Source organism: Lemur catta, chromosome 1 (assembly GCF_020740605.2).
Source record: "Lemur catta isolate mLemCat1 chromosome 1, mLemCat1.pri, whole genome shotgun sequence".
NCBI classification, from domain to species: domain Eukaryota; kingdom Metazoa; phylum Chordata; class Mammalia; order Primates; family Lemuridae; genus Lemur; species Lemur catta.
In genome coordinates, this window is record NC_059128.1 from 167,098,216 (window position 1) to 167,110,566 (window position 12,351).

Genomic DNA, 12,351 nt, shown 5'->3' on the forward strand with positions numbered 1-12,351 from the left:
TTGTAAAGCTCTCCAGAGGAGCCTGAAGTACAGCCTGGGTTGACAATCTCTGGGCCACATACTCTCTTACTGAAGCAAATGTATTCAAGCCCCTGGACAAGAAGGAAAAACCCAGGAGGCATTTTGTCTCACCCCAAACCCGATCCTCCCTCTCTCCTCTGCTACCCCTGCTGATGTCAGGGCCTTTGGGAGGCTGTCAGACGTCCGGCCCCTCAACGGGGAGGAAGGCAGCCCCCAGCCTCCACCCACTTCTGACTGGAAGGAGTCCCAGAAATCTGCCAGGAACATTCTAGATTGTCAACCAGGAAAAATGTCCTTAAAATTCTTTCTCTTGGGCAGCCCTCGTCCGGCTCCTGTCTGCGTCCGGTCTGGCCTGCACCCGACCCCGGATGGGCGGCTGGAGCGCCTAGCCCCCGCCCAGCTCCCGCAGCGGCCTCCGGACTCACCGATGAGGAAGTTGGCATAGGCCGCTGAGGTGCCATACTGCTTCTCCAGGAACTTGTTGAGGAATGTGGAGAGGCCGGCGATGACGGAGGAGAAGGTGCACTGGGCCAGCACCACCAGCACGAACAGAGGGTTCATCAGGAGCCTCAGGAAGATGCGGGGAAACCCTGCGAACAGCCCACCATTGGGGGCCAGGCCTCTGCGGCAGCACCCCGGGGTGCCCCTGCCCCGCCCCCTCTCTTCTTCAGGGCAGAATCAGAGGCACCGAGATGTTCAGTGGCCAATCTAGGGGCACACAGCCACTCAGACTCCCACGACACATGCCCACGGGCTAAATAAAATGAGGATGTGCCAAAAGAAATCAGGTGGCGGGCATTCAGAAACAGGACTGGCACTGGAAACAGCCTCCTCGCGTGACCACCACTTCACATGAAGGGAGGAGGGGAAAAACATGGGGGCCAGACCACGGGGCAGGGGTAGGGGACTGACCCTGCCTGAATTTGTGTCTCCTGGTACCTGCAAAGCGGTAGTCACCGGGGTCCCTGAGCTGCAGGCGCACCTTGGAGATGGGCCAGCTACATACCACCTGCTCCTACTGCCCCTTACCACACGGCACTACGTGGGCTGGGGTCCCTGCCCACCCCGCCCTGGGCCAGTCAGTTACGTTTAATGAAATCCACCAGGGAGCCTCTCGAGCTGTCGCCCTCCATCGACCTTGCTTCGTCCACTACGGCAGGAGACCTCTGAAGGCAGCAAAAGGGGCTGAGTGTCAATAGCCCAGGCTCGCAGCAGCCACCCTCCCCAGGCCCTCCACCCTCTGGTATCGGAGGCTCAGGGCCAGGCAGAGGTGAGCCGCCCCAGGCCCGGGTGTCTGGAGGGCATCCAGAGAACACTGTCTTGAAGCAAACACCGCCTGCATTTCAGTGAGCCTGGGGCTTTGGCTGACAACCAGAACACATCCGTGCCAATGCCTCCCACGACACCTGTGGGCATATTATTTCATATCTAACTTTCCCATGACTGATGCCAACAGTATCTTCCTGAATCCTACCCCTTGTCTATCTGTCTTGGCTATACTTCCCCCTACCCTCAGATTCCAGGGGCCACTGGCTTCTGGGACATACTACCTCAGTGAACTTGCCTATGTCTTCCGACCTCGCCAGCTGCAGCCTGAGGCCCCCATCTGAACTATTCCCAGAGGCAAGGCCCCTGAGCCCCGACACCGTTAGATGCTCCAGGGAACTCATGGCCAGGAACAGACGCTCCCATTCATTGAGCGCTTACTCCACGCCGGGCACCATGCCCGGTGTTCCACAGGCATTGTCTCATTCCTCACAATTTCCTTCCCAGATAGGTACTCTAATTATCTAGAGTATTTTAAAGAGGAAGCTTAGGAACAAAGGAGCTTGACTAAGATCACTCAGCTAGTTTATAAGTAGCAGAGCTGCATGCAAACCGAGGTCTGCTGACCCCAAACCCCCACAATGTGCTTGCCAGCTCTGAAATTCTCCCCCAAGATGAGCTGAGATCCTCCTGCCCCTGCCCCTCTTCCCACAGCTGGGCCTAGATTTCATACACCCCATTGCCAAACATTAAGCTCCATTTCTGGCTCAAAACCTAGACACAAACTCTATCTCTTTCTCATCCTCCGATCCAGCTCCCTGTGCAGTCCTCCAGGAGCCTTCTCCAGGAATGGCCATCCTTGTCCTTGTCCCAGCCCTCTGACAGCCATGGCTACATTCCCCATCTCTCGCTCAGGCCTCTGCACTGGCCTCTTTGGATCTCCAGCCTTCATTCCTTCGAGACCCCGCAACCCCATTCACTACCATGTTGCCACTCACGTAGCCCCCCTCGTCACTGCAGAGCCCAGAACTCCATGGGATTAGAACAGGCCTTAGGCCCTCAGCCTACCGTCAAGGCCCCTCCCAGGCTTATCTTCCTTGCTTTCTGTTCTCACCCTTCCCTGATTCCTTTCCCCTGCAGATCTTACCGGAAGATGCTTGGAACGTCACCCTGCTCAAGATACGCTCCAATCTCAGCCACCCTCACACTCTCCAGTGCTGGGAATCCCCTCCCTACCCCGTCCTTCAGGTTCAGACACGATGGGCCTATTAAGTGCAAAACTCAAGTGCGCCTGGTCATACACGTGGCTTTTATTGGCTCTTAACTCTTCAGCCCAATTTAGATGAAGTCAGTGTTTCCCAAACTGTGTTTCCTGGAGCCCGCCTGATGCTTGGGATGCCAGTGTGGCAAGGGGACACGAGGATATATCGCCTTTTGGACATTCAGCAGCACTCTCACCTCTCAACACCTCTGAGAAGTCCTGCACCCTGAAACTTGCTTTGATTTCACCCAGAATTTGCTTAACTTGCTGTACCATCTCAGCTCTGCTTATTTGCTACCTCCCTTTCTTAAACTCGTATAGGTAGGGTTTTGGGCTCTCAGAACCTTACCTCCACTCCTCTGGGCATTGTCCGAGGAAAGAAAAAAAAAGGGAAAGAAGTGAGAACCAAGAGGCCTGAAGAAATGAGCAGGCCAAGCCACCAGGCTCCAATCCAGCGAGGGTCACCCGGGCTCAGGTTAACTGCAGCTGAAGAGAAACCAAAGGATGCAAGTGTTTGTTGAGTGAATGCATGATCTCCCCTGACTGGAAAGAGACTCTCTGATCTTCCCACAATGGAGAAGAAACAAGCCATGAGCTAGAACCTTGGTGGAGACAACATTCCCTCTCCAGGCCATTCTGGTCTCCCCAGAGAACTGAGGCCACTGCACAGGGAGCCGAGCATCAGAACGTCCCCTGCTGAAGGGAGCCCGGCCTTCGCCTGACCTTATTAATTCCCAGCCCTTGCAGGAATGCTGGTGAAGAGAGTGGACTCTCCTGAGGCCTTCCGTGGAACAGACCCTAAGCCACATGCATTGGCTATCCCACTGAGCTGTCCCGGCAAGTCTGTGGGGTAGGAGTTACCTCTGTCCACCTATAGCCAATCAGAAAACTCAGGATCTGAGAGGTGAAGTCCCTTGTCCCAGGTTAAGGCTAGTAAGTGCCATTTCATTGGTCAGTTTCAAGTCTTTGTCTTCCTGGTACCCAAACCTGCACCCTTAGCTGTTGAACTCTACCGCTCCCCTCCCCACTTTATTGGTCCCTAAAAGGAGGCCCCACGATCCTTAGAAGTCTGAAGAATCAGCAGCATGGCCGCCTGGCCTCCAAGGGGAAGCTTTCCCCTGGAAACTCTCCTGTGCACGTCTGCCAGTCTGCCACTGCCTTTGTCTGTGTAAAGAAACCACCCGGGGAAGGAGGGACAAGGTGGCAGAGGGGTTCAGTCAAACAATGACAGGCATCCCCGGGCACTGTCTGGCTGGGCTGGGGGCTCAGTTGCTGGTCTCTTTGGGCAACCAAAAGCCAGGGACCAACTCAGTAGGTGCCAGCACAAGAGCGAAGATGGCTTGATCCTGAGGCATAAAACTCCCCCTGACTTTCCAACTCTCATTTGAAATACAGGCAGATGACATGGTGGTCTGACAGCCCTGGGGACAGGGGTCTGGGCTCTGGCAGCATGGTCAGATTTCACGCTTGCCAATTCTTTGTGAGAGGGGCAGGCCGACCGGTGTGCCGGGCAGTGGTGGGTATGTTCTTGCCGAGGGCCTGGCTCAGTCCTGCCTTCCAGCCACATCTTCAGTTGAGCAGGAACGTCACATACAACCCTCCACGCTCCCCATACTCCCCACCCTCCACACCCTCTTGGTTGTGCTTAGCTGGTTTTCTCCAGCTGGGAAGGCCTTCCCTCCTGTCACTGCCTGTGGAAATCCCTCCCATCTGGCATGGCTCCAAGCAGGTGTCACCTCCCTAGGAAGCCCTCCCAGATTGCCTCTGCAGGAGTGCTCTCTTTTGCCTTTGAACTTCCAAAACACTTTGCCTGTCTCTCTGATACGGTGCTGACCTTCCCTGTCCCGTGGGAGGCTGGGTGGTGTGGGACATGGTCACAAAGGCAATAAGCCCTTACCAGGGTCTGACTCCCTGCCTGAATGGTTAACCCAGTACTTTCACCTATGTTTGTATCTTCTCATTCTCAGATACACGGTGACTTGGTCCATCCAGTTTTTAAAGATTACAAGCTCACACCTATTAACCTCTTAATATATTGGGCTTATTCTAATCTGTACCAACTCTATTTTACTCCCATTGGCACCATTTTACAGACTAGGAAACTGAGAGACAAAAAGATGAAGTCACTTGCCTATCACTCAGCTAGTAAGAAGCGGGACTGGCAGGAGACACAGGCAGTCCCATACAAGTGCCCACACAGTTAAACACGACATTAAGCCCTTCTGGATGTGAAGCACAATCCATGTGTATATTTTTCAGAGTGTTTCTTTTTTTCTTCAAACAGTTCTTATTAAATCTCTCTTTTTAAAAACTACTAGTAACATCTTAGATTCAAAGAACCATACAAATATTTTTAATGCAACCACCAAGATGGGCAGGTGTGTGGTGACATTAGAGGCTCTGCTCTAGGTCTCAAGGTTTCCTCCCGCAAAACTCTTGAGGGCAGAAAGTGTGTTGGCTGCAGCAGCTCCTTCCCACAGTGGCCGGCGTGGGCCCTGCGGGGGGAGGCACATTGCTCCAGCTGCCTGCGCCTTGCAGGGATGAGCCAGTGCCTGAGGAGGCGGCAGTGGGCACGTGGAGCTGAAGCTCCATTCTCTGCCCCGATTGGATGGGGGCGGGGGACTGGCTGGTGGAACTGGGGAGGGGAATGCGTGTCCCTGCACACACTCACCTGTGTTCACCCTGCCGTAGTCCACGAAGATCTGCAGCATGACAGAGCCCAGCAGGTACCCGAAAGCCGGTCCAAACACAGAGATGGCAAATAAGATGGCTGGGAATAGAAGCGAGGGAAAGGAGGCTGAGGGAAATTGGAGGGGTTGGCAGCCCCAGGCTCCCAAACTGAAGGGGATTCCTGAGATGTCACGCTATCTGTCCCCTGGCCCTGACAAGCCCACACCTATGGCATCTCCCACAAACAAAGCCAGAACCACGCAAGATCCCAAGGCATGCAGTGCCAGCCTGCTGGTGTGCTGATGGGTGAAGCTCCCTGTGGATACGATGCTGGTGGCCCCAGCAGGAGCTGACAGCAGCAGTAGCTGCTTCGGTTTAGGATCTATGCAGTGCCTGACACATCGTCTCATCATCTCTCAGCCGCCGGGCTCACAGATGATATTAGCCCCGTTCTGCAGGTGAGGAACCTGGGGCTCTGGGGTTCCGCCATCTGCCCGTGATCTCACAGCTGGGAGGTAACAGAGCTGGCATTCAACTAGAGTCTGTCTGACCCCAAACTTCCACACTCATTTGCTGGGATGTGGGCAAAGACTGTCAGACCTCAGTTCAACCCCCCAGGGCCTCCGCAAGTGCCATGTCAGGACCTGACCCCTCCCCACAGCCCTCTTGAAGCCCAGGACTCACAGATGTACAGGGGTGAGTTGTTGGGCTCTGAGAAGTCGTCCACGTAGGAGATCCCAAATGGCTGAATGGGCACTGTCCCGATGCCAGCCAGCAGCTGGGCGACCACCATCAGGCCCCACATGCTGCTGGTCTCCTTCCGGGGGTTCTGGGTGGTGCTGTGGCACTTACTGGGGCGCGGGTCCCGCCAATGCTTCTGACAGAGTTCAGCCTGCAAGAGGCTGCTGTTCCCTGCAACGAGAGCGCACGTTGACCTCCACCACCCTGGCCTCCTCGTTCCAAACCGGCCTCCAAACCTGGCCTTGCTCCTGGCCACTTGGGGGAGGGCCAACCCGGGTCAAGGCTGTGCTGGCAGACAGGACACGGTTCCTGAGGACCACCTCCCTCTGTTTGGCCGGCAGGAGAGACTCTAGAAACAAAGGTGAGACAAAGGTAGAGTGTGGGCTCTAGGGACAGCCCTTCTCGGCTAGGACAGGAAGCTTCCTCTTATGGGCGTCCGTTCTTTCTCCTTTGTGGGCCCCCGCGGATGGAGAGCCGGGCATGGAGGGAACGGTACCTTCATCGCTGGAGGTTACCCAACCAGAAAAAGAGGATCCAGGATCAAAACCCAGGCGCGTCAGCCCCAGGGCTCTGGGCCCCCAGGTTCCCTTCAGCGAGACAGAGGTCACCCTATCCCACGGGGAAGGGGGCACTTCCAGCCTGGGTTGCATCTCTCCTGGGTCGTGACTCTCAGAGCCTTCACTCCTTAATGAGCACAGCGCCGAGTCACACTGGAGGACCTACTGCCAAGGACATTTCACGGCCTAACCATACCTGGGCAGCTGCCAACAATCATGGAACTTCTGAAGCTAGAGGGACTTTGAGACCCTCTAGTTCAACCTCTCATATGACAGACTGGGAGCTGAGGCTGCACCCAAAGGAGCCAGGCTGCACCTCAAGGGCCTTCTGAGAGAGTCCCAGACATCCCCAATGTGGCCTGTGGGCACTGTGGCTCCGTGGACCTTGCCAGGCTGGGCTGCCGCTTCCATGCCTCTGTTTTTAATTTGGCTCATACTGAACAACCAGCGCTGTCAGTCCTCCAAGGCCTTGGGGGTTCTCGAGGGCTCCTTTCCATGAGATACTTTTTTTTTCCTGCCTCATTCAGGTCAATGGAAACCATTGACATCACCAATCTCACTCTGTGGGGTTATCCACTTAACACTAATGGGATTCAGTTTAATTCTCATTTGTGGTGCTCTCAGAGAGGGTATGGCCCCGAGCGAGGTGGGCCTAAGTCCCACGGAGAGGAAAACCGATCGCCATAGTCTAGATCTGTTCCTCACCCTGGACGCTGCCCAGTGCTGTTGGGCTCAGAGCTACCCTGCATGGTGGGGCCTGTGGGGGTGGGGGGTGTTCCGCCCTCCTCACTGTCCTTTCCCCTCCCCAGACACACGCCTCGTCCAGTCTTGCCCCACTGTTGTGTGCCCGCTACACTGGTGTCTGTGCAGGACACATTTGACAACTGCTGCATAGCAGGCTCCCCCATCAGTCAGGGAGGCCTGTCCCAGGAAAAGCAAAGGGAGCCAAGGCGTCTCTCTGGGTCAAGGTCATCCAGACCCGGCCCCAGCTGTGTGCAGGGAATGGAGCACCCAGGCAAGCAGCCAGGGACTTTGGTCAGTGTCCCTTTGGACCTTCCTCCTGCTATTCCATGCTCATTATCCTGCTTTTCAATGCACAATTCAGATGGAGTGGCCCAAACACATAGTGCAATAATATGCAGTTTCTTAGAATTAGGGTGAGAATATAACCTTATTTACAGGGAAAGACAGCTGTAACATCGTGTGAGGTTCAAAACATAACTAGTAGCTTGGACAAGAACATCATCCCTAATTTACAAAACTTATGTGGACTAACTGAACACGCAGAGGAAACCTCTGGGAGACGGCGGCTCTCTCGGGGATTGATGGGATCGTGCTGATCTTTTTTTGTTTGCCTCATTGTATTTCCTAATTTTTCTATTATATTATGAACACAGGATACTTTTGAAATACAGCAACAAAGTTTTTAAATTTAAAAAGTGTTCGTAAATAAATATATCCAAAATTTAACAACATCTCTCCCATTTTGTGCTTCTCCATCCCATCCCCATTGCCCTTCTTTCTGGTCCAGCCTCCAGGCATGCAAGGCGTGGGCTGCGTTCCTCGGCCCACCCCGCCCACCCGCCATCCCCTCGCCACTGTGCCATGGTAGCCTTCTATGACTTACAGCTCCCCTGCAGGGACCCAAGTTCCAACACCAGAATTTTTAAACTTCCATTTACTGGCGGGGCCAGGCCCTGTGCCAGGCTGTGATGTATGTGGAACCTGCTCACAGAGGAGACTGGCCTTCCTAAGCAGCTGGTTAGGGGCAGAGCTGGAACTCAAATCTGCATGTGTCTGACTCAAAGTCCAGACTGAAGTCCAGACTGATGGCAACTTCCAAAAGACAGGATACACATTTTGCAGGGACGGAGGAACAAGGCTTGGGGGAAAATTCCTCCACACCTAGCCACATTCGAACATATGAGCTCTCTGACCCTTGGAGGTGGCCTGGACCTACACCTACTTCCTCCCAGGAAGCCTCCTGGAAAGGGGCTGGTTGCCTGGAGTTTTGCTAAAATCTGAGACAATAAGATGAAATAAACACAGTATAGGGAGTCAAGAAATTGGTTTTATCCCTAGGTAGCTGTGTGATCTTAAGCAAGTTTATAAATCTCTCTAAGCTTCAGTTTCCCTTGGGGCAGAGACTATGAGGTGACTGGGTAGGGAGATTCCCTATGGGTCATTAATGATCTGGAAGGCATGGTTCCAATAAGAGGCCCAGGCATGAGAAGTTGGATCCTGCCAGGCTGCCGGCAGGCCTGGTGGCTGTGCATGCCCTCTTAAAGGAAGTTGTTGTGGCTCAGTAATGCTGCCTGGGTCCCATTCTCAGGACAGTCTGGAAGCAAAGAACTGTGAAATGTTCCTGCTGAGAGAGAGACCACCAGGGCTGTCTGGCCCTCCCACTACCCCACTCAGGAATCCTTATATCAGCACTGACCCATGTTCAACACCCAGAAATGGGTGTGGTGCTGGCAGACTCATGCAGATCCCCGGGGGAGGTCTGGGTGGCCGTGAGCAGGCAAGGCCAACGGATGTTGGCTGGGCTGGGACCGGATTCTCGTCCTGAATCCATGGCTCCCTGTGTTGGTAACGTTGACTTTGAAAGATTTCAGAGGATTCTAGGGAGGGGCCAAGCCCAGCAGCAGGTGAGAGGCAGTAGTTGGGCCAGGCGGGCAGAGTGCTGGGCTCACTGATCACTGGCTGCCCTCAGCACCTGCTGCCCCAGGTGGATGAGCGTTTCCACAGCACAGGCCACGCTGGTCTTTAGAATGAGTGATCGGCAGGTCCCACGGCCCTGTTCTCTTCTCAAGACCAAACGGGGATGTTCAGGAATGAGGGTTGAGCTGGCTGCCTGGCCCGGGAAGTGCGCAGGCACTTAAACAAACCCACCTGACCCAGCGTGGCCGGCTGACCCAACGCAGCTGTGTCACCTGAACAAATCTGCACGTGTGTTTCTCCGACAGCTTCCCTGTGCCAACTTTGACCAAATGGATGCGTTTCTAAAGGGCCAACATATACTCTGTGTCCATAAATTGAAGGGCTGCTGCTAAGTTTTCAAATGAATATTTCTTTCCAAACATTCAGATACATTTCAGGTACATTTTGTACAAAGAAATGAAGCACAAATGAAGTCTGAGTTCCCTAAGACTGGGTGCAGTCACTGGCCAGGGTGCCTGGCTGAGCCACGCCTCTCGCTGTGACAGAGGCTCTCAGTGGTGTGCCGTCTCACAGGCCATGGAGTGGGAGGGCCAGGACACAGTTCACGCAAGCATGAAAGCAAATGACAATACTAGGAAAGAGGTGAAAAAAAAAATCGGCTCTGTTCAACCACTGAAGGACAGTGCCCAGGCCTGAGTGGTTGTCCATTCACAGATCACCGAAAAAGCAACAATATTGCTCACTGAAATCAAAACCACAAGGAGATACCACTTTGTATCCATCAAAATGGCTACTGTCAAAAAAATGGAAAACAACAAGTGTTGGCAAAGGTGTGGAGAAACTGGGTCCCCTGTGCACTGCTGGTGGGAATGCTAACTAGAGCGGCCACTGTGGAAACAGAATGGTGGTTCCTCAAAAAATTAAAAATAGAACTGACATATGATCCAGTAATTCACTTCTGAATATTTACCCAAAATAAGTGAGAACAAAGACTTGAACCGATATTTGTGCTCTCATATTCACAGCAAGATTACTCATGATAGTCAAAAGGTTGAAACAAACCAAATATCCATCAACAGATGAGCAAATAAGCAAAATGTGGCATATACAATAGAATATCATTCAGCCTTAAAAAGGAAGGGAATTCTGACACGTGCTACAACATGGATGAGCTTTGAGGACATTATGCTAAGTGGAATAAGCCAGACACAAATGACAAACACTGTGTGATTTCATTGATACAAGTTATCTAAAGTAGTCAAATTCACAGAAACAAAAAGTAGAATGGTGGTTGCCAGGGGCTGGGGGAAGGGAATGAAGTCAGTGTTTAATGGGTGCGGACTTTCAGTTTGGGAAGATGAAAACATTCTGGAGATGGATGACAGTGACGGTTGCACAGCAATGCGGATGTGCTTAATGCCACTGATCTACACACTTAAAAATGGTTAAATAGTAAATTTTATGTCATGTATGTTTTACAACAATTTAAAAAAATATTGCCTGGTACATGCTGAGCTAGGACAGGGTGCCAGGGAGCACATGGCAGAGGCACCAAACCCAGTGTTGTAGGGAGACGGTTCTGGAAATGATTTCTGGAGAAAGTGGCCTGAACTGAGAAGAACCGACAGGCGGAGACAGAAGATGAGGGTGGGGAGGGGGCGGCTGGGGAAGAGAGAAGCAGCAAGTGGAGGGGCTGGGTGGTGGGGGTGGCACACCCCACAGCACGAAATGAAGTTCAGTGAGCACAAATACAGCCCGGGTGAGGACTGGCTGCTCCTGGAGGGCTTGTGTGTCCTGGGAGGGGACCTGGAGTGTATCCTAGGGGAAACCCCAGAAGGATGACGGTCCTGAGGGGCAGTGCGGCGACACACTGGAGAGGTTAAGAGCAGTTTTCCAGGCCCACAGGTCAGGCGGGGAGCGGAGCCCATCCGAGCTGCCGAGGTGGTTGAACAGATGCGGCTGCTGGCGTGCGGCTGGCGGGGCAGGGCGTGCGGCTGGCGGGGCAGGGCGTGCGGGCAGCGCAGTGCTGGCCTGGCCGGCGAACGCACAGCCGGAGGGCACGTGTGTAGGATGCGCGGGCCAGGCTGCTGGAGGAGGGCAGGGGCATGGGAAACACCCCTGGGGAAACAAAGGGCCAGAGAATATGTGTTTCTTTCACGAGTGCTAGTTCTTGATTTTGCTGATTCTCATTTTACTAAATTCACATTTATTAGAATACTGATGCCGACTTGGCTGGCAAAATCCTTTTTTGTGGGACATTTAATGGTTATCAAAGACTGCAAAAGTGTTGACTGGCTTGTCAAGTGTTCACGGGGCCCCTTGCGTTGGTATACACCAATGCCACAGAAATCCTCGTGCAGTCTCACCTCGTAAAGTGTCCCTGAGGCAAAACTTTCTGGGGATTGTTTATTACCACCCATGTTAAGAATGTCCGGGTTGCATGTCAGAAACTGCCTTTATTAAAAATATGTATTTAAACAATAATCAATTGGCCCCAATTACGTCCACATCTACTGAGTTCCTATTCTGCCTTCCAAATTGATTCAAGGTCTCCCAACAAACTCTCTTTTCCTTATGCCAAACCCATTCCAGATCAAGCTCTAACACGTGTAAAAAGGGAACAACAGTTAAAGGCAACCCCAGAGGGCGCTGCCCTCAGAGAAGTTCCCGAAGGCGGCCAGGAAGCGCAGGGCAAGGCGGAGGGCAGGGGCGTGAACAGGACCTGCTACCCCCTGGCATTGCATGGGGACAGGTGTTTATGTCAGAGTCAGACGTGGTGCAGGCTTCCCCAAAACTCAAGCCTGGGGCCCCCTGGCAGTAGGTGGCCCTGGCAAGCTCACTCTGGTGAGCGTGGAGTCTTCTAGAATTTAGAACATCAGGCTCTTCTCTTGACATTAAGAGCACAGGGATAGGTGAACCCAAGGGGCAGGAGGAATGGGAAGAAAAGACCTTGCCTCCGGCCCATCCCATGGGCAGCCTGTGATCTAGGGACACACATTAGACAGCCCCTGGCAGACAGAACTGGGGGCTTGGCTTTCTTTACTCCCCTCCACCACCCTCCTCCTGGAGCAGGGGCCCCAGCTTTTGTCAGGCGCTGGGGTCCACGTGATGGAAGAAGCAGCAACTTCTCACCATTTCTCGGCACTCTAGCAAAGGCCCCGGACCCGGCTACGC

At 53.5% G+C, this 12,351-nt stretch overlaps 1 protein-coding gene across 3 annotated transcripts in view; it reads right to left on the bottom strand.

Moving 5' to 3' along the window:
- The window catches only part of SLCO2A1 (solute carrier organic anion transporter family member 2A1), a 79,627-nt gene that overhangs the window by 14,127 nt on the left and 53,149 nt on the right, over positions 1 to 12,351 (bottom strand). For all 3 annotated transcript variants that reach the window (XM_045538986.1, XM_045538994.1, XM_045538993.1), the window contains 5 exons: positions 5,903 to 6,130; positions 5,220 to 5,318; positions 2,898 to 3,034; positions 1,109 to 1,187; positions 447 to 611 (listed from right to left, as the gene is read on the bottom strand). In XM_045538986.1, coding sequence (XP_045394942.1) covers positions 447 to 611; positions 1,109 to 1,187; positions 2,898 to 3,034; positions 5,220 to 5,318; positions 5,903 to 6,130 — 708 coding nt within the window. The remainder of the gene's footprint in view (positions 1 to 446; positions 612 to 1,108; positions 1,188 to 2,897; positions 3,035 to 5,219; positions 5,319 to 5,902; positions 6,131 to 12,351) is intronic.